General features: G+C 39.7%; 1 protein-coding gene across 4 annotated transcripts in view; it reads right to left on the reverse strand.

The window, feature by feature from the left end:
* Positions 1 to 864: 864 nt before the first annotated feature.
* The window catches only part of DENND5B (DENN domain containing 5B), a 158,531-nt gene continuing 132,192 nt past the window's right edge, over positions 865 to 27,203 (reverse strand). For all 4 annotated transcript variants that reach the window (XM_019624972.1, XM_019624974.1, XM_019624975.1 and 1 more), the window contains 10 exons: positions 22,380 to 22,461; positions 16,160 to 16,288; positions 15,441 to 15,562; positions 12,363 to 12,508; positions 10,696 to 10,814; positions 9,674 to 9,861; positions 6,253 to 6,335; positions 5,904 to 6,030; positions 4,061 to 4,235; positions 865 to 2,041 (listed from right to left, as the gene is read on the reverse strand). In XM_019624972.1, coding sequence (XP_019480517.1) covers positions 1,858 to 2,041; positions 4,061 to 4,235; positions 5,904 to 6,030; positions 6,253 to 6,335; positions 9,674 to 9,861; positions 10,696 to 10,814; positions 12,363 to 12,508; positions 15,441 to 15,562; positions 16,160 to 16,288; positions 22,380 to 22,461 — 1,355 coding nt within the window. In that variant the 3' untranslated portion in view covers positions 865 to 1,857. The remainder of the gene's footprint in view (positions 2,042 to 4,060; positions 4,236 to 5,903; positions 6,031 to 6,252; positions 6,336 to 9,673; positions 9,862 to 10,695; positions 10,815 to 12,362; positions 12,509 to 15,440; positions 15,563 to 16,159; positions 16,289 to 22,379; positions 22,462 to 27,203) is intronic.

Consider the following 27,203-nt stretch of genomic DNA (forward strand, 5'->3'; position numbering starts at 1 on the left):
ACAAAAGCCTGGACTGGACCCGCTTACTGTTTCTGGTCACTGAAACACAGTAAGAGCCGGGTGGGACAAGCTCTGGATGTCTCTCTCCCTTAGTAGACTTTCCATGTCCCCGCACAGCCACACCACTAGGACACACCTTATTGATTAGCCTCACGCAAACAAATCTCCGGTCCCCCAAGTCGCCCAGAACCACCTTCTTAAACCCTTTCCGTGGGTTTCTAACAACTTTAACTCCTCCCGACCTACTTTCTCCAGTACTAAGTCCCTATCGGAAGGGGGCGTGCCTTGGCTGAATACAGTGTTTGTAAAGGGAGCGAGGCACTTGTTTCATTAGTTTCTTCCTCTAGGAAATAAGGGAAACCACTGTTGGCTAAAGCCCAGGACCCTCAGATTGCACAAGGGTCCTGGGAGGCCATGGCTTTGCTTCTCAGCCACAAGTGGGAATAAAACTCGGAGCTCTGCTGAGGCAATTTCACTGCTAACAATGTGCAAATGCCTAATTAGAGGTACAGGACCTACCACAAGATGAAGACTTAAGGTAACTAACTAGCTAACCCACATTTATTTAACGTCCTCATGAAATACCAAACTGGAAAGTTGCTCACAACAACTGGTTTTGTAAGACTGTTGCCTCTTCTTTTGCTTCCACTCTGCCGGGCTGTGCTGTCCCAGCTTTCACCTTCTCTGGGCGAGTTGTTTTACATTATTGCCCCTTCTTACAAAGGAACATAAAGCTTGCCCCGAACACCAAGAAGGTTCATTCTCTCTCTCTTTCTGTTATTTGCATTATCATGGTCAACAAATACTTTCACAAAAACATTCCAAACCACACAGAGCCCTCCTCCTTCTTAGACATTCCTTCCATTTCCTGAGAGGGGGATGGGCACGGGGAGAGGGGAGGGGTGACTGGAACCAAACAAAGACAGAGTTTATGGTTATCCTTACGAGGTAAGGGACCTCTGCAGGGTTTAGATGGCCAAATAAAAAGTACAGAATCGAACTGCTGTTTGCAGTTGTTATGACTGTGAGGCGAATGCTTTGAAATTCACATCTGCCCAAAGTACCTCAAATAACAAGAATAAAAATGCCAAGAATGAAGTTAGTCTAAGCTAATCTTTCCAAAGTGTAAAGAAGTATAATCCCACAATTTAACACACTTCTCAGGGCTTTGTGTGTTCCCTTTCCAGTTCAGCCAAGCTCCTGGGGTTCAGTATTTAAAGTATTTGAATTATATCTTCATCTTGTGCTAACAAAAAAATTTCCTAATAGGCTGGAGAAGTGACTCAATTCATATGTATGAAACCATTTGTAACTTAAAAAATACAAGTGAGGACTACCCCATACAGTAGGTAAAGCTGTTTACATTCACAATACAAAGGATCAGACACCTGGATAGATGGATACGACTTAACAATGCACTCTGGGTTCCTTTGTGATACCTGGAGGAAATAAAAAGCCCCACTGGGTTGCACTATATTTACATGTTTACTGGCTTCTTCCTGACTAGCACCACTCATCCCCCCAACTCCCAATGCTTTGAAGCTACACATTTTTAAGTCACAGGAATATTCAATCTAAGAAAAGTATCTTATTAGAGTAATATAATTTCTTAAACAAGATAGCATATTTACACACATCTAACACATGAAAATACTCTATTTTATACTAAATTCCTGGTTCAAATGAACTACAATACAGCATTTTACCTTGTCTGTGGCGTGACGATTGTTCAAACTGGGGGATACAGTGTCTTGCCCCCAGTGACTCACTACCTTGTCAGACAAGTCCAGATCGGTCCCGTGGACGGGGAAGGTTCAGAAGCGAGGGGTCTGGATTGAGAGTTTCCAGCCAGTTGGGTTACACATCCACTCCTTTGATGAGCGAGCCTTCTAAGACTATGGTGAAGTCCTGGATGGTCTGCAGGATGCGGATGAGGGAGTTGACGGTCATGTGGTCCCTCAGGAGGGCGCTCTCCTCATACATTCGGGTAATGGCAGGGCACTCGGCTAATAACGGGATCCACTGTGGAAGCAGGCGGTCCCTACAGACCCAAACAGAAACAGGTCCTGAGCACAGATTTCGCTGCAGAACAAGGCTCATATGGGAGCTTCCAGCAGGAAGGCAGGTGTGGGGCTGGATGGGGCAAAATCTAGCTAAGCTCTGAGGTCAGCAGAGAGGAAACCAAACGCAAGAAGCTGAATATTTCCTGGTCAAAAAGATACAGTGATGAGGCAGTGGAAGCTAATGGGAAACCCCATCAGTTTCTAAAAGAAGGTCTGGACAGGTTGGCCGTAAGGACTTCTGCACATTAAAGAAATTATTCTGATTTTATACTTTTAAAAAGAGGCAGAATGTCATTTTGTATTTCCTTTTTACAGGGGTGTTGCTCAGACATGTGTAGTAAGACATGCCAAAGTACACTAACCTTTTGGGAAGAAAGGCTACATTACATAGTAGTGACTAGCCTTTTAAATTTTTTTTTATTTACACAACATAATAAAGTAGGGAACAAATCAAAGCAGAAGAATATTAAGCAGATTTTATAAACCAAAAGAGGGGTTGCATTGATCTATAAATCAGAACTGAAAAAAGAGGTAAAAGGAGATAAGGATCGTGTTCAAAAGGAACTTGAAAAGCACAGCTGAAACTGGGCCCCTTTTATGAAAAAATTCAGAACTTAGTTCTGTAAACCAGTTGGTTCAGGACAGAATCTGTTTTCCGTGTGTCCTGATTAAACACTGACAGTAATTATCTGTCTCTAAGTACCTATGACACCCTGACTGAACATCTTTCAGTGTGCCTTTCACAACAAGGACAGCGTCTCTAGGCCACCCTGCACCTCTGTTTGGGGCCTCCACAGGCTTAGAGGAAAACAAACTTGCACAAAAAAATCTTCTAAAGGTTTGTGTGTTTCCTTTCTTACAATTCTTAGAGGTGTTAAAAATTAATGGATTATACAGCTCCTATGTGTCATTTTCAAAAAGTAAAGGGGTAGGAAATTGTCTTAAAGAGAGGATTTTATATAGTAAAAATTCCATAATGTTATTAAATTTAATATGGTGGTGTATATACACCATACAAGCACTGCATAGTAAAAATATGTGTGTGTATGTGTTGGTGTGTCTGATTATCTACCAGCCTACCTGTTATCTATCTATCTACCTACCTACCTACCTATCTTTGGGACCAGGACAGTGTAATGGTTGAGAGCCTGGACTCGGCAGTGAGACTGGGTGTGAATCTTGGGTGCAACTCATTCTAGCTGTGTAACCTTGGGAAAATCTGTTAACTTCTCTGTGCCTCATCTATTTTCTATTTTCTCATCTATACAGCGGGAATATCAGTTGCTACTTAATGCAGTGGTGGTGGTGAACAATAGGAGGATTAGATGAGATAATGTACATAAAGTTTTTAGCACATTGCCTTATCCAACACACACCAAGTACCCAATAAACAGTAGTCTCATAAGGAAACTTGGAATGAAAGAAACCCATGGGAGAGCTTTGGAAGGGGAATAATCTGGTTTTAACACTTTCTGGACTCTTGGTCAACATGTAGCAAAGATAGGGCAAGTCAAGAACTGGCTTTATAGGGGCCGGTCAAGTGGTGCGTCAGTTAAGAGTTGGCTTGTGACGCCAGCTCTGAGCAGCAGGGCACTGGTTCGGATCCCACATGAGGGCCAGTGACACTGCCCTCTACAGCTAAGATGGTGAGTAACAGCTCAACCTGGAGCTGGGCTGCTGTGCATCGCCGGCGACGACGTAGGCTGCAGTGGAGCTGCAGTGGGCTGCCACAAGCTACCGCAAATGGCTGGCAGCCAGCATGAGCTGCCAAGAGCCACCGTGAGCGGCCGTCCAGAGGCCAGCGACTGATCTGCCTCACCCGGGAAGAGCGCAATGATAATACTAACATGGGCCAGTGAAGAGACATCCTCCACAACTAGACTGAATAACAAAAGGACAGCAACTTGTCTGTTCCCCTTCCCTGATTCCCCAATGCTGTTCCCCTCCCCCAAGTCCCCAATAAAATCTTAAAAAAAAAAAAAGAACTGGCTTTGTACCGTGTTCCAAGGCAAACTAGAATCTGGAATTTGCCATCCTTCCCAATGCTCCTGGGTGCAGTATTAATAGCATTTACATAGCGGCAGAAGGTTTTGCAGGATGATTTCTGAATAAGGACACCATCTTCATTGTCTAGAATCTGGTCAGTGGTTTCAAAATAAGCAACTGCTCTCTCTGGGGAAGGAAGTCAGAGTCACATCACAGAACACATCAACACTTCATAACAGAGAGGTTAAACACTTCATGGGGGAACAATATGCTCCTGGGAGTTTATTTTCTTATCTAGATTGCATTCTGGGAGGCTGGAAAGTGTACTGTCTTTAGAATAGCTTCATAAAATGGAAATTGGCAAAAAAAGAAAATAAAAATAGACTCCACTGTTAAGACAGGAATCTACTAGGAGCGAGCAGCAAGCACATGGTGGCCACTGAGAAGGTGCCCTCTGTTTTGGTTACACAAGAGCTGGCTAACACTTTGCAACAAAACTCTTGAAATGCAACTGAGTCAGTAACTCTGAGAAAAAGGTATGTGGGGCTGGCTGAGTGGCTCAGTTGGTTAAGAGCTCGCTCAAAGGTTTGAGCTCTGAGCAACAGCGGTTTGATTCCGGCCCAAGCTGAGCTGCCACTGAGCTGCCAATAGGTGGCAGGATGGCTCAGCTTAAAAAAAAAAAAAAAGTGTACACATATCAGAAGCAGGAGCAATAATATTCCAGGCATTCTAGAATGCCTACAATGCCTAGGCCCAGGGCCTAATCTGTCAACTTTCCTTTCTTTGTCCAAAAATTCTGTTACATGAAATCAACTACTTCACCTATTCCTTATTTACAAAACACAAAATGATTAATCAACCCTTTAAAGAAACTGGGAATTCTAGCAGAACTGCATACCAAAATAAAGATTACAAAGTTTAGCAAGCTAGAGCAGCACACTTCTATGGAACTTTCTGTGATGATGGAAACATTTACCTGTAAGGTCCAACTGGTAGTTACTAGTAGGGCCCCTGTGACTAAGGAAGTAAATTCTACATTTAAATTAAATCAATTTAAATTTATATAGCCACATGAGGCTAGTGGTTACCATATTGGACAGCACAGAGCTAGAGTAATCCGTTTAAAACGTGTTATTTCATGTCACCCCTTAGCTCCAAGCCTCCCAATGACTTCCCATTTCATTCAGGATACAGACCAAAGCCCTTCACATGGCCTAGATGGCACAACACAACCTGTCTCTGGCAGTAAATACCTGTCGCCCCCAACATCCTTTCTCCTCACTTTGCTTCCCTCACACGGATGGCTATTTCACCAAGGGGCCAGGCGCACTTCCACCTGGGGCACCTGCCCTGTGGTTCTCTCAGCCTGGAGTGCCTCCTCCCAGACACTACACGGCTCACTTCCTCACTTCCTTAAAGTCTTTGCTCAAATGTCACCTTGCCAACAAAGCCTATAATGACCCCATTTAAAAGGGCATTTGCCACTCCATTTCCTTTTACCTTGCTCTGTTTTTTCCAGATCAGTGATCACCTGCTAACACACCAGCTAAATTGCATATTTGTTATGTTTCTGTGTATTACGTGTCCTCCCCACCCAGACCAGAATGTAGGTTTTTGTGTTTGTTTACTTACATCTTGATGTATATCGGGAGCATCTAGAACAGTATTTAGAATACTGTGGATACTGTAAGTATTTGTTGACTGAATGAAAAGCAAGGGTGGTGCTTGTTTGATATTTATTTTTAAAAACATACTCCCTTATCATTATCTGTTATCTGCTCAATTCCTGGATCTTTGAGTTTTCTAAGAAACATTTCATTGACTGTACAATAACATACATCTGCTTTAATTTACCTATGAAGTCCCAGATGAAGACATTCTTGTGAAAGATGCGGGCAGATTTGAACCCATGGTGGAAAACTTGTTCCAGTGCTGCGACCAGGCCATTTTCTCCACAGAGCAACACCGTGAGGCTCCCTCTCTGTGGAACATAACACGTTGCCAAAGAACAATGTGAGGTGTCTATGTTTATGTCTGAGAAAAATACTAGAGAAAACAAGTGCATAGCACAGCTACGAAGCATGCTTTCTGCAGTTATTAGAGAGCTTACAAGTGAGATTTAAAACACCCTGTATTGCCTTATGTATCATGTATAAAAGAGGCTTTAAAATCTTACTCCACTAAGTTTTATAGCTCATCATACCTCTTTTTCAGGTTTGTGAAAATGTTTCACAATGTTGTTCACAGCTTCTCCAATTCCTTCTTGGATCTGTCCAGCATTGGGTTCTGAAAAATAAAAAACTGGCTGAATTCTCATACAAGGGAAATAAACCAGAGTCCTGTGGGGTATGAGCTGTGCCCATCTACGCAGGAAACAGTTCACCAGCGCAGGCTGGCTAGGCCAGGGGCTTGCCTCAGGCCCGTGCGGCCAAGTGAGAGACATCTTGGCACAATGGAAAAGAATCCAAGAGACCCCTAGGTTCAACTCCCAGCCTTTCCACTTGTCAGTAATCTATAGCATTGGTCAAATGTCTAACTGCCTTAGGGTAGGAATTTCCTCAACCTAAAATAGGGAAAAATGCATACCTCGTATATGGGTCACTGGGAAAACCGAATGAGACATTACGTGTAAATAACCTGGCATAGTGCCTGCCCCAAGTGCTGGCAAGTCCCCAGGATCTGAAAGTGAGGTGGGGAAGGCCCACAGCTTCATTCTCAGGTACCCCACTCCCTTATCCCACCTGGCTCCAAATTCCTTAGTGGGCACAGACCAAAGCTGCTGAGGCTCTGAATGGCTAACCTGGAATTTGTGTTTTTGCTGCTGTGTTTAAAATAAAGAAAAGATGCCAGGCCCACTGGGGCATCCCGCCTGAAGATCAGAATGCCTTCCTTTCCTGGCTAGTCAGTCCACGTGGGCACTGCTTCTTTCTCCAGCCAGCACTTGCTCATCTAGACTCTGGTCCTTGGGGGAGAGCTTGGTGGGCTGCATGGATGGGATCTAAACTGCCTTTGCCTCCCAAACCCCAAGAATGGCTTAAAAAAAAAAAGTGGCTAACAGGCTTAATCCAGAGATAGAAGTAGGTAACAAGAGAAAAAGTATACATTTGGTATAATCTTGTGGTGATTAACTATTATATCTAATTGACATAGCATACTGTAAAGGACAAACTATACATTCTAGTGTTTAAGAATCTCTGAATTCATTTTAGGAAAAACTCAAGTAAGTTTTTTATACATCAATGCATAAAAATTGTTAAAATAGAAACCTCTTATGATTGAAGCACTGATTCTGTGGCCTCTTTAGCTACCTAGTAGTTTTATTTTTACTTTTATAGCATTCTCTGAGTCTTTTTTCTTTTAAACATTAACATCTATTTTAAAAGCCTTTGTTCATTCCAAAAGAGCTCTGTACTGATCAGGAGTATATTGGAACTGATTTAAAACCTTTAGTTCTCTAAATATCACCTTGCACACACTGTAAGAAAATACCGTTACCCATCTCTGAGTTTCAGGTTATTTAAAATTTTCTGCTTATTGAGTAAGGAAAGAAAATACGACCAAAAGTGAAGGTAAGGCTTCTGAAAACAGGTATATCCCATGAAACTGGACTGATTCAGAAGTTGTAATAATTTGGATGGACTGAGCTGAAATCTACTTTTAAATTTTAAATTAGCGTAATTGCATACAATAAATTCAGCAATTTTAAGTGTGCCATTGGGTGAGTATTAATAGACATATGGTCATGTACCCATCACTACAATCAAAATACAGAAAATTTCCATCAACCCAGAAAGTTCCCCCGTGCCCCTTTCAGTCAATCCCGTTCCCCAGCTCCCAACCCCTGGCACCTGCTGATCTGCTTCCTATTGTTACTACATTGACTTTTGCAGAATTTAATATCAATGGAATCATATAGGACAGAGTCCTTCGTGTCTAGTTTATTTCGCTTAGCAGAACGCTTCAGAGACTCATCTATGTTGTTAGATGCATCAGCAGTGTGTTCATTTTTATATACTGCTGAGAAACATCCTGTTGACGAGACATACCATCACATGCTTGGTGGATACTAGGGTTGTGTCCATTCTGACTACTACGTACGAGGAAAGCTGCTACGAATATCAGAGGACCAGTCTTAGTGTAGGTACAGGTATTCATTTCCCCTGGGTAAACATCTAGGAGTGGGATGTTGGGTCAAATGGATGGGAAGCAGATGTATATTTTTAAAAGAAACTGCCAAACTGCTTTTCCTTTTGCATTCCCACTAGCAGTGTATGAGCTGCTCTCCATCCTCAACAATATATGGGGTTATCATCTTAAATTTTATCTCTGCTAGTGGGTGCGTGGTGTACAGTTTACTTTTGAATGCAGAAAGGATTTATGAATCAGGGGAATACTTTATGAAAGGATAAGAGGGCTTTTTAGATAATATTCTAATGGTGAATATATCGCCATGTGCTAACAAATGGACTGGGACTAATACTATGTAAGGAAACAACTTTGTTAGTGAACTAAGGACCTCTTAGGTACTTTTGTTACTCTACTTATGGCTATTGTCTATAGCTGAAATAAAACCACTTCATTGATAAACTTTTGTGATTTTTCACTAAATCATACTGCCTTTGCATTAGTTTTCTGTGGCTCCTGTGATAGATTACCACAAACTCATTGGCTTAAAACAACAGAAATTTGTTCTCTCACAGTTCTGAAGGCCAGAAGTCAGAAATCAGTATCCCAGGGCAAAAATCACTGTGTCAGCAGGGCCGCGCTCCTCTCAGAGGCTAGAGGAATATGCTTCTTGTCCCTTCAAGCTTCTGGTAGCTGCCAGCTTTCCTTGGCTGTGGCTGCATCACTCCATTTTGCTTCTGTCTTTGCACTGACTTCTCTGTGTGCGCCTGATCTCCCTTTGCTGCTCTCTTATAAGAATATGGGATTGCACTTAGCACGCCCCCCCATCCTCCCCCACTCCGGATAATACAGGATAATCTCTCCATCTGAAAATTCTTAATTTATCATATCTTTTTCCAAATAAGATAACATTTACAGCTCCTGGGGATTAGGATCTAATATCCTTGGGAGACATTACTCAGCCTACTAAAGCCTAAATTAATATAAATAGAAGTTCACTGTACTATTAAAAATGGCATGTGAACACAGTATCCTATCTATAGAACTTACTCTTTATAATACCTTGTTTCATCCTTTCTATAGAAAGTTGGGGGTGGGGAGAAGAAGTTTTAGAATCCCTCTTAGTATAAGGGGCTCTCGATAGCTAGAGGTGGCTATCTGGGAGTACTGTCATATATAACTGTCCTTGTTGCTCCTTTAGGTTTAATGATTCATATTTCCATGGCTTAATTGAAACAGAACATGCAGTTTTCATTTTAACATCTAAATTCTTTAGGCTTTTAATTATTTCTAATGCCTTGTCTTATTTTTTCTCTTTGTCTTTTCTCCCTCTTTTCTAAAGTCCCTCCTCCCAAATTAATTTTCCTCAGTTTCTTTCTTTTTAATCTTCCTACCAGAATTTATTAATGTGACAGTTTTCTGTGAAATGGCCACATGACATCTGCAACATTTGAGGCACTTTGGAAAATTAAAAAAACCAAAAAACAACCAGTACTAACTGGGGCTTTTTCCAGTTAGTGACGTGACACTCAGCCTCCTGGCTGTGGTGGGTGATTTCTGCTGGGGTGGAGTCCGACACTGCTTCACTAGATCCTCATCTGCGGCTGGTGCCATCAATTCTCCAATAAGAATTCTCTCCAGGCTCCCATCATCAATGCCCTTTCCCAGCCATCGACCACATGGGAACCTAGCAGGACAAAACCCAAAAAAACAAAATTTCTGAATTGCCAATCTTTTACTAGTTTTAATCAGAGTTTAAAAAATAGCATCATGGGTGAAGCCCATAATTTTTGTGTCTGTGGGTTGTTTCTTTCAATTATTAAAAATTTCAAACATATAGAAAAGTAGAGAGAATAGTATAATAGATATCCGTATTCTCACCACCTAGACTTAACGTTTTGCTGTATGCTTCATTTGTTGCTGAAGCATTTTAAAGTAAATCACACACCAGGACATTTCACTCCTAAAAACACTTCAGTATAAATCTTTAAAATATAAAGATATTCTCTCTTATATAGCCATACATTGTTATCACACCTAACCAAGTTAATTCTTTAATATTTTCTCATACATAGCCTATATTAAAATTTTGTGATTAGTTCTATAAAGAATATCTTCAAACTATAAATGAATGTGGGAGTTAAGTTACAGAAGAAAACAGGAGACTGTCCCCAAAGGGGAGTGCTGGCCTTAACCAGCAGATTCCAAAAGATCCTTTCTTCTCCCTGGCTTATTTTAAGCTTCTTTTTTCTTTCTTCCTTTCTTAATCAGAGTTACATCAATTTTTTTCAAAACAATATGCAACACTTGTGGACTAAGCATTAGCAGCAAATACAATCAGTTTTTCTAAAGACTTTTTGGGGCAATTTTGTATTATATCAACAAAAACAAAACAACCCAAAAAACTAAGCTAAAATTCAGAAGGCAGTGGGAAGCTTTAGAAAGAAAAAAATTCTTAAATGTTTTCTTGTCTCAAGTGTCTCAAACAAAGAATTCTGAGCTCCCAAGGACATTTACTTACCGGTATGTATGTCCTGTGATTTCATTTCTGACCATGACACAGTCCACCAGCCACTTGGCTAACAGTCCTGAGTTATCGTGACCGATCTGAACAGTGGTCAGCTTCCCCAGGTTCTGGCACTGCAGGGACAGGACCACGGGTTATTCAGTACCCGATCGCATCCCACTACCTCTCAGCTTTACCTGTGGTACTCTGGTTCTATCTAACTTAACTGCAGAGAACCCACTCTGCATACTGTGCCGGGCTAATGTGCTAGACAAATATATTCACACCTCACGAGACAGCACACAAATGGACATTAACTATCTAACGAGGAGGACTGCACAAGGTGCTAGAGATGGAAACAACTGCTAGGAGAACCCCGGGGAGGGAACACTTATTTCTAACTGGGGAACCCAGAGACATCACACAGACAATGATTTGTGCCTTAAAGGATGAGAAGAATTTCAAGAAGTGGGAAAAGGATGCTATTTGGGTTCAGAGAGGTCAGAAAAACAACTATAGATGCAAAAAAAAAAAAAATCACTGACATGGTTATTTTTCTGTTTCTAATAAAATACTAAGGCAGAAGTGACCTCAAACCTCATCCATTAGAAGTCTTTGAAGCTACCATAAAACAAAAAGCATAGTTAATCGACATCCTTCCTGGCTCTTTATGAACAACTACAAAAGGAAGCGATGATAATAGGAATAGCAAAAATAAATATCCATTAAATTCTGACTTTTAAATTTTGAAAAAGGATCCCAGACCCCAAATGACTGTGTGAGGTTGGGAACATCAGAGCTGTGCGTTCTGAAAGCCCTTGCCTTCTCTGTATGGCAGTGAGAAGGCATCACAGTGACCAGGGGACGGAGGACGGCCTTGTCAATTAGTTGTGGCTGCAGCATGGGGAGACGTGGGCAGACTGCGAGTTGGGAAACGCGAGTTGGGACCTAAAATGCAGTTTATATCCCATACTTGGTAGTCAAAGAAAAGCCCAGGGTTTTAATCTTTTATATACAGATGGCTACAAATTCACTGGATAGGCCAAAATGGGCTCTTGGGGGGTGTTATGACTCTGAATGGAAAGTGCTAGTCTTAGATTGCAGGGAACATGAGAACAGGATGTTCAGTTAGTACCACTTCCCTCCTGAAACAAGAGCAGGTATTGTCTGTGTCCTGCATGCCAGGATCAACCTGCGTGTGGACTCAAACATATGGGAATACTTCACCAGGTGAGACCTGAACTACAGCAGTGAAAGGTATTTTTACAAAATCACTTTGTAAATGTCCCCATGTGGTCTAAAAGCCATAAGCATGGATGTCAGCTCTCCTGTCCTTTTGTCCAGGTTCAGGCAGGGAGCATTTTACAGTAAGGAAGAGAACCACTGTGGGGAAAGCATTTAGTGCTAAGGCACTGGGGATCATGGGACAGGACCTGGCAAAGCCCCACAGTGCACCATTACAAGCAGAAAAATAGAGCTTAGCAATTAAAATAATGACAATAAAAATACAAAACAAATGAGCGTGTTTAAGACAACTTTAGAGATGTGATCACAAAAATGATCCTGCATGCGTGAGTATTCCCTATCCTGTCTGACGCAAGGCAAAGAGAAAAAGTGAAACTGGAACCCTTGTGTAAAACTGCACAGCAGTTCCTGTTAAGAAAGGTATCAGCTGGACCTACCTCAAAAGTCATTTCGAGGAGGTTTTTGAGAATCGGCATCACTCCCGTGTCTCCTAGCTCCCCCGACACACAGATCCAGGGGTTCGATGTGATGATTGCATTGCTCAGCTTTTTGATGGGGATGATGACTGACCTATATGGAATCACTGAAAGAAAATGGCTGAAATTAATTAAAAATTACAATAAAATTCCCTTGATAACAAAACAAATATGTATTAAGAATTCAGTTGGCTTTCACAGATAATTCACTTTTTACAATCTATCAAGATGTACGTAAACAAAAAGATGAGGTCATAACCTCTCCCAGTTTAGAAAGGTGAGGTCCAGTTTATAAGCCATAAGTCCTAATATAATACCTACGGTGGTTTCCCCGGCGTATCCATCACCATGTATGCATGGCATGCGTATCACCATGGTGATATGCATCACTGCTACATTTATAAACAATCTCAGGAATCAGCACCAGGTATTCACCTGAGGACATGAACACTGTCGGTGCTATATAGTATTTTTATTGCTTTAATGTTTTTATTAACTCTGTTCCAAAATCGAGTACAAATGAGCATGGTTCCTGGCATGGTTTCATATGAAAAAGGGGGTGGATGACTTCTTGGATAGGATCCCCTTGCTGCTGATTTTCTTGGGCACTGCTTGAAAGCACTGCACTTCAGAGCTTTCCCATTCGAATTTTACAGCTCAATATGCACAGCCAAGAGTACTAAACAATGGCACCAGCGTTCTGGATATAACATACAGTCTATAAGCCACAACTTGGAAAGCTATTGAGATGACTCACAGAGGGGCCTGAGGAAAAGAATCAAGAGGTGCAAAGAGCTGTGGGAAACCTTTTTTGCAAGCTGTTCAAAAGGCACACCACTAGATGTCACTGTCCTACCACTGTCTTCTGCTCAAATGTAGCAACACAATCAAGTTAGACATTACGACACTCCCATCATTTTCCTTTAAAAAATGGAGATGGCTGAAACACATTAGCACATTTTTATCCTTCAGAGCCACGCTTTCTTGTTTTTTAAGCAGGGTAGAATTAATATTTTTTGTTTTAATTCTTGGGATTTCTTCTCATTCACAAGAGGGTGTATTAGAAGCTCTCCTTGAAAGAACTACACGTAGGATGAAAAACATTTTACTAGACAAGGTTCCCAGATACAGCCTTACAATATGGGCTTATGGTTCAATGCGTTCTTACGATGAGGAAAAGCAAGGGGATAAATGGTTTATTTCCTCAATTTTACATAAATCACTTTCTTTCTGTTGGGTGAATAACCTCCCTTTCTGTCCTCTGACTTTGGCTGAAGGAAAGGAAAAAGTCAGAGTAAAGGCCATAGTTTCATGGTTTAGTAATCACCAGAGTCAAATGGCTTTTGAAACTGAAAGCAGAAGAGGTTAGAGCTAGACTATTTTAGGTGCCACAGGCTTCTCTCATTTGAATCTTTCACTGACAGGATTAGAAAAGCTGATGAAAAAGACCTATTAAGGTCAGCAGTTCTGTGGCTGTAAAGGGCCCGGAGATGCGTGGCAGTTACTCAATAAAGTAGAAAAAGAGTAATATTATTTAAACTCAGAATAGCTCTTTCACGAAGCATCTCAGTTCCTCATATTGAAAGTTTCTCAGATGAAGAGAAATCTGCAGATATAAGGAGGATCTTGGAGAGTCCTAACTACCCCTACTGCTATTCTCTTTCAAAACTGTAAATAACATCTTATCTTCTTATACTTTCAGTAGCCTAATAAACTAATAGTAGCCTGATGGATATTATAGGTTGGCCCAATTTACCATTCCAATTCCATTTTCCCTTGTTTGTCTCTACCAGAGAATAGAAAAACCAAAAAAGCAACACAATTCTGGCCAATGAAATGTTAGTGATGTTTATTTTGATTTCTCAAAATATTATGCTTTTCTAGCAGATTTTGTTTTGTTTTGTTTTGTTTTTTGGTTTTTTTTTAGCTGAGCCATCCTGCTACCTGTTGGCAGCTCAGCGGCAACTCAGCTCGGGCCGGGCATCGAACCACTGTTGCTCAGAACTTGCACTCTTGCGCGAGCTCTTAACCAACTGAGCCACTCGGCCGGCCCTTCTAGCAGATTTTTACCCTTTTTCCTTCTTCCTGCTGGAAGGTGGATTGACAATAATCATCTTGTAACCATGAGGTCATTAGGACATAGTGGGGATTGTCTAGGAGCAGAGGGATAAACAGCCTACGTCCATGATGGCACTATGGACTGCCTACCTCAAGACTTCTCATTATGTAACAAAAATAAAATGACCAATTTGTTTAAACCACTGTTTTTTAAGTTTCTGATACTTGCGGCTGAATACAACTTCAAACTGATACAAGTAAAAATTCTCTAAAGTAGGGAAGGGGACCCATTGCAAATAAGATTTAGTAATGAACAGAATAAATGCTGTAATTCAGCTTATCCAAAACACGTCTCTAATCAGTATTTTCTTCCTCTGCAGACCTACGACGTCTGTCAAGATCCTCAAGTCCTTCTGAATCACCAAAGTTTAGCAATGTTCACTTGTAGCAGTTTATTATCATATACTCATTCTTTGAATTTATGTGTGTTGGATAAGATATAAGAATATTTGGTTAATAACACATTCCTTTTCACATCCATCCCATTTCCTATTGCAGATTGGGTTTCCTGGGAAGCAGACTCCGAGTCAGAAATTAGCATTCAGAATGCTGCTTCTGGGATCAACACGTGAGGAAGAAAGCAGGAAGGGACAAGTTGAGCTGTGATGCAGTCACAATGAAGTCCTCAGCTGATCGGATGGTGAGTTCTGAGACAGTCCTTGGACCAGTCACAGGAGGCTGGCCGGCCCCGGCAGGAGGGCTCACCTGGGTCAGGTAGCTTTCTTTGGTGAGGCACTCCCCACAGGGCTGAGAGCTGAGGGCGGTCTTCCAGCAGCAGCTGGAGCATAACCTTCATTCCTGAAGGGCGATGGGGGAAGGGGGCATCACAGTGTCTATCTCACTGTACTATGGTATGGCTCACTTTGAAAAATATGAACTGTTGTTCCATTAGTCACTTAACAGTCAATTCTGCAGACTTACTGATAGTGGTGAACACGCTGGTGAAGCAGAAATAGTCCACAGCATTGAGGGAAAGAAGGTGGTAAAGAAACTGTTCTCTTTCTTCTTCACAACGTAGAAAGGCGTACCGCTTATAAAGCTTTCTAGGAAAGGGTAAGACAAGCACAAATCAATAGTATAGTATAGGTTTCACTCTGTCTTCCATTAAAAGTAAAAACTTCCACTTAGACAATCTATGGGTAGAAACTGTAATCTGAAAAGAATAGACAATTTACAAAAACGAACAATGGATAGTTAACAGTATATTTTTAATCTAGTTAGCAAATAAAGGGAAAAAACTCCACGAGTCCATTTTGTCTATCAAACTAATAAAAATTTAAAAATGATGACCAGTGCTGACTAGGAGGAAAAAGTAGTAAATAGCAATTCTGATAGTGGAATGAAAACTTCAGGAAAGCAATTTGTTGGTGATATTCATTTTAAACCAGTCATACGCTTTGACTCAGTAATTTATACAAGACTAGCCATCGTGCGGTCATGAGGTGATTAACACACACTGAGGACAGTCCAGGAGGAGAGGGACAAAGAGCCTGCATCAACGACGGCACGCACTGCAGACTGCCTACCTCGAGACTTCTCACTACGTAAGAAAAATAAAACCAGTTTGTGAGCTTATGCAATTTGCTTTTCTAAGCACACAGGTCATAGAAACAGAAATGCCTCAAGAGGCAAGCTCTTACTTGGTGAGAGGTTGGTTAGAGAGTAGCTGCTTGAGATGCTGGGACAAGAGTTTCTTTTCTAGAGACAATCGTATCCATGCCCGAGCTCGTCCAACATCAGTCTTGATCTCACTCATGTTTTGAATATGCCTAAAGAATAGCAGCAATAGCAAAGATGTGAATCCTAAGAATAACCTTAAACTGGAAAAGAACTAGAGGTTACAGCACTTTGCAAAAGGTAATACAATATTTATGTTGATTAAACCTTAAAGGTTCGTTCTGAATCATGAATTTAGTCCCACATCAGAATTACCATTACAACACAAGCACACAGACAACATGCTAAGATGATGCATTTAACACTCATTTATTCTTTCAAGTCTTATGTTCTTGTTTCAGCCTCATAGATAACTAAGCTGGCACTTGGTTATTCCTGACCCCCAGGAAAATAAAATAAACAGGCAAAATATTCAAGTTTTTATTCCAAATGATTGTTCTATAGTTTAAATATCTGCCACAACTTTAATCCACTGAATCATTCTCAAGTAGCCCTGGACAACACATGGAAAATATGAAATCTTACTTTCTGTAGCATTAGAAGACAAGCTGTACCACACTGATAAATTCAAAATCCTTAAAAATTTGAAAGACTTGGAAAACTGTGGCTACAAAACAAATAAACAAACGAACAACCTGTGTGGTCAAACCCCAACTGAATGTTCCATATATGTGTAAATTAGTATTCTCTGTAGAAGTCACTGCTATGCCCAGCGGGACTAACTTCATCTTCCTCAATTATTTTCTTCCCAAGGGGGAGAAGGATCGGGCAGGAGGGGCTAGCCTGAAGGAGGGGTAGCCATAAAAGCTACGGAGTCACTGCAGCAAGTCACTGAAGCCTGTGACTGTGACCCACCATCCCTTCCTTTGATTTTTTTTTTATGTCTAAAATGACTCATCCTAGCTGTAATAAATATTGCAGCGGACACTTTGTTCTGATGATTCTAAGTATTCACAATAAGGAACAGCCTCCCTGAAGCACACACGCATTATTCTCCCTCTCTTCCTTTCTGCTTTCCTCCTTCCCTTTCTTTCAATCCCTAGATCTGAGAATTTAAGCCCTCAATCCTCAGTGCTGATTTATGATCAAACACTGTTGATACAAAACAAGATGTAAAGCATTATATCACATCACACAGACACACTAACGAGGGGGCATACGAACAAGTCAGAATGAGGAGATACAAGAAAATGCTGTTGCCGTTTGTGTGGGGCTTAGCCAACCTCATCTCACCTCTAAGAATTTTTTTCAGAAATTATGAGACTAATTTTATTTTTAAAGTGCTAATATCGTTAAACATGGTCATGAGTGTAGAAAGCTGGTGTCAAGCAAGCCCTCCCCTTAGACCCTGGTTCTTACTGGTGGTGGTAGCAGTGGTGGGGCACTTGACAACCCAAGTGTGAGCCCATGAAACAGCACTGGCTGTTCCTCAGCCCTACTGACATTTCCCAAATTATGACACAGCTGACTAAAAGCAACAAGGGGGAAATGCTAAGGCATTTACCATGTTAAGCTCAACAGTATTTACATGGTACCCTTATGAGTGCAATGTCACACGATCCAGGAATACTAAAATGAATTCACTGAAAATAAACCTATGAGAGTGTTGGTAAGTACTTACATTGTATCTTTCCCTAAGTATTCTTCCTACTCTTAAACAGTAAAATCTACTGAAGTTATAGGCTGACCTTAAACAAGTATCTGGAGACATGGTAGGTGAAGAATGACAGAAAATAATTAATAAATTGAAAAGCAGTCTATGTTTAAGGAAAATGGGAAGGATTGGAATACATAAATTGAAACTGGTTTTATTTAGGTGGAAAATCATAGAAGCATTTGTGCTAGTTTTTCCTGACAGGAGGCAAGGGAGATGAGGCCGCCAGATGCTTCTCAAGCCTGTCTTGCTCACTGGCACGAGGGTCAGTACTCGGCCTAAAATATTGTCTCTTTAATGTAATTCTTTTGCTACAGAACCTTCTAGAGCCCACAGGATATATAGCCTGAACTGCTCACTCCCCCTCTGCCTCAACATTTCTTGCTATTGAAAGAAACTCCATTCCGAGCAGTTGACTTCTAAGACTCCGCGTTCCATTACTTGAAGTACTTACTCTCTTCCAGCTTCCCTATTTGATTCTGCTCATTTTTAAAATCCCAGCTTCTTCTGGAAAGCTTTCCTTGACCATGACAGCCTTCACCGACCTCTCCAATTTACGGAATTCTGCAGTCTAATTCACATTTATCATGCACTGCCTACTACTTTTACCGTTTTCTCTTGCTGTACATTTTTCTCAGCTTGACAAAAGCTCCCCGAGGACAAGGAGCCCGGTACTTCTTAGCAGCCTTACATCCTTCTTTGCACCCTATAAGGCCTAGCCTATGTTAGAGAAAACTCTGTTGCTTTGAATATCATGTGTACAGTAAAGCAGGAAAGGAAGGGAAGAGAAAGGAGGCGTGAAGCAGCAGATGTGAACGGAGAAGCAGAGACCACTTGCTTCTTGTGAGACAGAGAGAGTAACCTGTGACGAGACTGTTTCCAACTCAGCTGCCACAATTCTTATGCTTGGATTCTGGAAACTCCCTTTATGTAATCTCCAATAAATCCCCCTTTTTGCTAAAGCCAGTTTGAATGGGCTTCTGTTCCCTAAAACGGAATGATTTCTGAGAGTGGCAGCACCTAAATAAATTTGAATCCATATTTCCTGAGTCCAAACCTGGTTCTTATTTCATTGTATCACCAATGAAACCCAATAATATTTATTAGAGAAATAAAAGAATTAGCCAATTTTAGTATAAGCTTATATACTATACAGTCATAAAAATTCTTCAAAGTATTCCTTCCCAGGGAAAACAAAATCAATCATGACTACTTAATTTTAGTGTAGAATAAAGCCAGCTACTCATAAGCACGTATGTACACATTATTTAGAAAAAGACAAAGTGACTCACCAACTTACCCTCAAGTAATTTATTTTCATTGTTATATGTAAACAGAATATTTCTAGGATTTACTCAGACATCCTGTTCATTTGTTCACATATTCAGAATATCTATACTTGGATTATAGAACTCACAATCTCCTAGGACTATATAATGTTCTACTCTGCCCATCATCATTAATTATATTTGACAAAATGATGTTAAGAATAAAAGTCTCAATTGCTAGATGATAAGTGCATAGCTACTCTAGAAAGAAACTGGTAATAACAGTAATGCCATGATAATACTCCTCTGTTATATGTAGATAACCTGTACAGATATTTACTGTCCCCAGCCTTTCTCTTTGGAACAAAAAAGTTCTATAACTGACAGTTTGGTGATATTGGCAATTATGCAGGTCTTGGGAAGTCGTTGAGACACAAAGACAAAGTGGACAGCCTTTAGACATGTCTGTCCTGGACTCATTACAGCTGCTGAGCCTTCTAGTGCCAAGACTCTCGACAACTGAGCACTCCAAGTCCCGACACTGCCAATGGCTTTGCCTCAAGAGATAAACTTGGGAAGATGTGAGGTACTGACAGAGGCATGGGCCCAGCAGAGGGCATGGACTCAAAGGGGTATACTACTTAATCTTTAGAAAGTAAGTTTTCTATTTAATTGTCCAGATCCAAAGAAATCAAATTTAGAATATGACTTGCGAGCTTTCTTTAAGGAAAAGCATGTACATCAACTATCTAGGCAGCAATTAGGGACTATAATGGAGAACTGGCCAGGAATTTGGAAATAGGGAAATAAGCCTGTCCACTGAAGAGTTCAACTCTGAAGTAAACATATCATGAATAAGAACAATACATAAAAAGTCATCTTCAAAAGGAAGAATGAAGCAGAGAAAAGAGGGCGCCAACCATGGGCAGTGTTTCTGCGGGGCTTTCCTGAGGTGACATCAGTCCCATGAGCACGAGGGTCACTAGGTTGGAGCTGGATGGTCAGGCTTCCATTTATCTGCTTTTTTATTTTAACCTAGCTTTCAGGCAGAACCTACCCATATCAGTGAAAGAATATCAAGTCATCTGGTTAGGGAAGTAATAAATTGGTTTCCCTGGCTTCCTGTGACCCCGCCCTTACCTGGTCATAGATGGCTAGACAAGAGTGGACAGTTGATACAAATCCAGCCCATTATTTTTCCATCTCTTTTAGGTATTTGAAGTAAATCTCTAGATTAGTAAGAGTATCTTAGTGAGTCTGATTACATTTTGGTTTACTAATGGTTTTGTTTCTGAGCTTATAAAGCTGAAGACTCTAACATATGGTCTGTGAAGAGCTATGGCTATGTATGCCTTAAGAAACTGGGAAGCCATACTCATTAGGATGGGTATTGTAAAAAAAATAAAAATAAAAAAATAACAAAACCTAGAAAATAACAAGTGTTGGTGAGGATGTGGAAAAATTGGTGCACTTGTGCATTGCTTGTGGGAATGTAAAACGGCGCAGCCACTGGTGGAAAACAGTATGGTGGTTCCTCCAAAAATTACACATAGAATTACTGTATGATAAAGCAATTCCATTTCTGGGTACATGCCCAAAGGAACTGAAAGCAGGGAATCAAACAGGTGTGTTTGTACACTCACACTCATAGCAGTATTATTCACAACAGCCAATGTCCACTGATGGATAAATGGATAAACAAAATGTGGTATATACATACAATGGAATATTATTCAACCTTAAAAAGGAAGGAAATTCTGATACATGCTATAACACAGATGAACCTCAATAACTTTATGCTAAGTGAAATAAACCAGAAGCAAAAGACCGTGATTCCACTTATATGAGGTTCCTAGAATAGTCAAATATAGGGAGCATAAATAACATAACCCAGGTGAGAAATTTTAGGGGTTAAGACAAGAGAGGTCACACAGCTCAGTGATCTAACATTCAACGGAATAGGTGAGCAGCAGTTGTACCAAGAATTGTACTTATCAACCCCTAGATAGTAAGCTATCTACCCCTGCATATCTATAATAATAACAGCAAAAAATACCTAAAAAATAACAGCACTTATACATTTACTTTGTACCAGGACTGATTAAAAATATGTATATTTTATTTTGAAATAATTTACTTACAAAAATGTTATAAAAGTAGTACAGGGTATTGTCTACTGAGCTTCCCCGATGTTAACATCTTATATAACCAAACTACGCTTTTTACGTTTCCATTAAGACAGCTGGAGATCATCTTTCCCTCATAGTTACAACTATTCCCCTTATGCTGACCATCAAAATGAATCATAAACCACATGAGGACAACTACGTTTCATCTACCAAGGAATAATGACATTTAAGATACAAATATCTAAACTGACTGAGATAAAAACCAACATTTACTGAACTCTTACTATAAGCCAAGTCTTCTTGAAACTTTTTACACTAATAACTAACTCAGTTAATTTTCATAACAGTCCTATAAGATAGGTAACTGTTTTTATCTCTACTTGAGAGATGGGAAATTGAGACAGAGAAGTTACAAATATTGCATAATGTCACTGCTGATAAGTGGTGAAGCCAGGATGTGTTACTACGACACTAAGCTGCCACTAATAAAAATTATTCTTTGCGGTTGCAAGTATCTGACAAATCAAATAAACATCAAATAATATTAATAAGCAATAAACCACAAAAGAACAATTAAAAGTGTTATAACGTTCATTTTAAACCCATATATTTTAAGAATTGACTAAGTATTGTACCTAAAATATTTTTTTTAAAAAGCCTGTGCCTTCCTCATTCAATAAATCTTTTTAGATATCCTGATACCTTCTAATGATTTCTAAGACCAGTAATTTCAAGTGATAACTCTCAGATTTGCATTTGCTTCAAATTAAATATACTTGACAGCAGTTTTTCTGCCAAGTAACCTGTCTTTATTTGCAGACTTTTTTGGTCTGTATCTATGGGCAGCAGGTATTTAAGGAGGTTTTAAAACACTGAACAAATGAAGTTGTAAAATAATTTAGGGATCCTTAAAAAGCTCCTCAGTGGCATTTGCCTCTTGGATTTAATGTCAGGAAAAATATAATTGTATAAGAGTAAAATAAACAAGATTATACAAATGTTTTCTTGAGACTACATAAACAAAAAGATACACAACACCTTAAATTCACTTTTATTGCTCATTTGAGCGATTTAAGTGAAAGCCATGAACGTTTCAAAGCTATCACCATATGCTAGCACACAGGACAAATACCTCATGTCTTGGATAAGGGAGACCCTGAGTGTTGGCAACATAACTCCTGAGTCAGATTTTCTTCTTTCTGGTCCCAGGGCAACTGAGTAGAAAAATATTGGCACAGTATTAGAAAAATAACAGTCAGGACAAAAACATTTACATAATTCACATTCTACAAATAAATACTTTGAAATTACTTTGATAAGAACACATTTTGAATACAACAATACAACAGGAAAGCTCAAATTCTTTTTCCCGAATGTTGCTACTTTATTAATACAGTAAACCAGCTATTTTCTTTCTAGTCAATCTGTGGCTGCATTTGTAAATTTAAAATGAATCATAAAAGCCCACTTAGCAAATAACGCAATGTGTCCAAATTTTGGCCATAAAGGCCAGTCATTTTCTAAAGTTATTCACTCTAATTGCACTGGATAATTACATGAAAGCAATGTCTATAAATTTAGCTACTAAGTATTTGAATCATTTCTGGGCTCATGAATTGCCATCACACAATTTCCCTATACAGCAGGTCTTTGACTAACATTGTTTTGTTATAACATTGATGAGATGCTTGTGGTAAAATTGGTTTCATTATGTGTCAGTTCCCTTAAAGTTGCCCAACCTATCGAGGATGTTAAGTAGGACTTACTCTACTCTGAAAGTGTTTAAAAAGGAAAAATCTAAGATTTTAAGCTTTCTAGTCTGGTTAAGTTTCTACTTCCAAGTTCAGAATCCAAACTACAGTATGTATATCATGCAAAGTGAGGAATCTGAACAGAAATATCAAAGTATAATGTGCATGAGTCTCTTATGAAACCTGAATAAATAACATTTACAAAAGAAGGAAAGGTTATTCTCTCACACAGCAATAGGTAAAACAATCAATTACTGGCTAATGTACTATAGTTAGAGTGCTCAATCTCACTTTAAGTGAGACGCTGTGGAGTTTTGTGCTCTTCCTTTATTTCTATTTTTCCATCTGCAAATGAAAACTATTAATAAATTGCATCACCACACTTAGCAAATACAGTTGATCCCTGAACAACATGGGGTTGAACTGTGCAGATCCACTTATACGTAGATTTTTTTCAGTAAATATATTGAAACATTTTTTGGAGATTTCCTTACTACTGAGAAGCAATCACACTGATGTCATTAGGCTACCATAAAGCAATCATATTGTTGCGTCTTTGTTATCAATGCATGAATCATTATATCTGTAAATACGTAAGTATGAATTTCTTTTTCACATTATCTTTTTGTTTTTGATGTCTAGTGTTAGTAATACGTGTAAACATCTACAGTGTTTTGTGTCATATAAGACAATATTGATGCGGATACTGACAGATGATTCATCTTGTAAACAAACGATATAAATTTAAGGCATCGATAAACACAATACAGTACTGTACATGTATTTTCCTTATGATTTTCTTAATAACATTTTCTTTTCTCTAGCTTACTTTATTTCAAGAATATGATATATAATACATATAACATACGAAATACGTGTTAATCAACTACTTTTGTTATTGGTAAGGCATCCCTCCCATCAACAGTAGGCTATTAGTTAAGTTTTTGGGGAGTCAAAAATTATACGTGAAGTTTTGACTGCATGGAGGGGGTTAGTGCCCATCCCCTGAGTTCTTAAGGGACAAACTGTATATTGGTGCTATTAGAATTTAGGATGTGGGTTTTGCTGTATATTAAACCCGTATTTTCTCAGTTTTTAGATCCATTCTACTTTGGGGGGCTAGGATGCAATACCAGAATACATATATGTAGTTGAAGCTGGGGCTGAAGGAAGACGGGGAACGTTTTGGTGTATTAGGGTCACATGTTTTGGCGCTTGGTGAAAGCAGCAGGGCTGGCACTTGGCAGGTATAAACGTGTACTACTGGGGCTGCCAGGACAAAGAAAAGGTGGCCAGGCCAACCTAAAGAAAGCTCTTTTGAGGGTCTTCCATACCAGGTGGGTGACAAATAGGCCATGTGTCACAGCAGTGTTGGGAGGGAGTTTTCAATGGGTCACTGAAATCACTGGTTCATCTTGATACCCAGGAGGTAAAAGACACTAGGAAATTGTTCCAGAGACTTGCAGGTAATGTGCTATGTTAGTCTTCCTGTCTGAGACTACCGCCACATAAGTGGGTTATTAATGAAGGTGCATCTCTCTTTTTGGAAAGTGAAATACCTCAGAGAATGCCTCTACACTCCAGATGATTAGACAGCGTGAAAGAGGGCCACATGAGCGACAAGAGAGAGGTTGAGAGAAGAAAAAAGAAAAGATCATGAGGCAGGAGAAAGGAACTGAAACTGTAATCAGCAACTTGGCTGGAGGGAGACATGACAAAAAAGAATTGTGCCTCTGGGAGCAGAGAACAGGTGAGAGACTTAATAAACGAGGCTGACATTTACAACAGCAACCACAATAAGCACATTCACAGGCCTAAGCATGTTCAGGAAATCCTATTTTGGGACCCTATATTCTAGCCACCCTTCTCTGATCAATGTTCCTTATACATGCGATGTACTTTTTCATGTCTCTATACAATTTACTAAAGTCTTTTGCTTATCCTTTAACACTTCTGTATCTTTCTTATTTATAGCCTACTTGTCACTTTAGATTGAGCGCAGTATAGCTTAATAGCTAAGAACATGGCTTTCTCAAATCCTACAGAGAATTTAACAGCTCACTGTCTTTGGGTAAGAGATTTAACCTGTCTATAGTCTGTTTCCTCATCTGCAAACTGGGAAAACACTAACAGTACCTACCTTATTCAAATAGATGTAAAGCACTTAGAATAGTGCCTGGCACAAAGTAAGCTCTCGGTAAATAAAATAAAATATAATATAGCTTTAATTTTTGTTGCTGTGTGAAATCTTTCCTGAATATTCTCTCTGCCCTAGGTACACTATTATTAGATGTTATTCCCTCTTGAACAGGACCTGTAAAACTGAACATCATAAACTTACCACAATTGAACATTTCTGTTTCTGTTACTCCTTTGAAACAATATGCCTCTTGAGGCTCGGTCATATCTTATTCTTAAAATACCCAGAGGGCCTACCAGGGGCCCCATACCACATATATGCTCAACAAATATTCATTGAAGAAGATGAGACTATTTAGGGCCAGAAGACAGAACCTTTAAAGACAAATTAGACATTTATGGAAATCCTAGGGAGCGGGTAGAGATTTTGCAAAGAAATGATATGCTGCTGATATGCTCCTGAGTATTTTTTAGTTAGTTAACTAGAGTGATAGAAATAAGAGAGATTAGCTAGGAGTTATTGCACAGGCCAGTGTGTGGATGAACTAAGACAGTGGCAACCAGTGAGAACAAAGAGGAGAAAATACAGGACTTAATGAGTGGATGTAAAGGGTAAGCAAGATTCACGTCAAAAACAATATTGAGTATGGATATAAATGTTTTAATACATATTAACTTATGTAATTATAACTTTCCTTTGACTTTTTAAAAATATTAATTTTGCAGATGAAGAAACTGAGATTCAAAGAGGTTAAGAAACCAGCCCAATTGCATATGTTCATTAAAGAGGGAAGAGTGTTCTGATGTCATGTCCAGTGGGTTTTCTGCTACATTATGGATGACTTTCTAGCTTCTAAGCTTGACTGCGAGAAGGGTGCTAATGCCATTAAATAAGATGAACAGAGAAAGCCTGATATGGACAGGAGAGAGGTGCTGAGATAATGAATCTGTTTTATGATATGTTGAGTCTGAGGTCCCAATGGACCATCAAAGATGGATGTCTAGGAACCAGGGCTGGAGATAGAGATTTGTGAATAATCTGCTAATGGAATAGTTGCATGATGACACCACAGTGGACAATACTCATTAGGGTTTTAATTATGTTCCCCAAGTAGCCCTATCCAATATGACTCATGTCCTTGCAAACAGAGAAAATTTGGACATAGAGACAGATGTGTGGAGAAAAGGTGATGTGAAAATACAGGGAAAATGGCATCTACAGGCCAAGCTACTCTTGAGACTATTAGAAGCTAGGAGTGGGGCATGGGACAGGTTCTCCTTCAAAACACTCAGAAGGAACCACCCCTGCTGACACTCTGGTTTTGGAATTCTAGCTTCCAGAGCTGTGAGACAATAAATTTCTCTTGTTTGAGCCACAGTTTGTGGTACTTTATTACAGCAGCCCCAGGAAACTAAGATAGTAATTTATTAGTGATGTTGGAGGGAACAGTTTAGAAGCTTATGAACAGAAGGCAGATAGGAGTTAAGGAGTGAAGCCATACTTTTAATTTAGAGATCTAAAAATCTAAGATCTCTACAAAGTTTATTCCAGAAGAGAAATTTATAAACTATTTAAATGTATACTCTTATTACTATTTAAATGTATACTCTTATTACTATTTCTTAGTTCAATATACTTAAATGCAATAGACAACAGGAATTCCCTTTATATATGTGCCTGAATCAATGCTACTGCACACATAGCCAGTTCGCAGAGGGTGAAGACTATATGTATTATTTTTATAGAACCATCTTATAGTCTATAGGCAGGTAAGTTAATTAATAGAAAACTTCTGATGAAGATGACTGAAGAGTGACCCAAAATTCTTGGGCTAGATCCAGAAAAACCACTTAAAAGCAGTATTTCCACCCTTTTCTGCATCCTACCCCACCCCTTGCCAATCAGTTTAAAAATCCATTTAAAGGGCCGGCCTAGTGGTGCATTGGTTAAGAGCTGGCATGGGCCCCCATTCGTATCCCACATATGAGGGCCAGTGACACTGCCCTCTACAGCTAAGATGCTGAACAACAGCTCAACCTGGAGCTGGGCTGCCATGAGTCACCGG

This window comes from Hipposideros armiger, unplaced genomic scaffold, assembly GCF_001890085.2.
Source record: "Hipposideros armiger isolate ML-2016 unplaced genomic scaffold, ASM189008v1 scaffold_610, whole genome shotgun sequence".
Classification (NCBI taxonomy): Eukaryota; Metazoa; Chordata; class Mammalia; order Chiroptera; family Hipposideridae; genus Hipposideros; species Hipposideros armiger.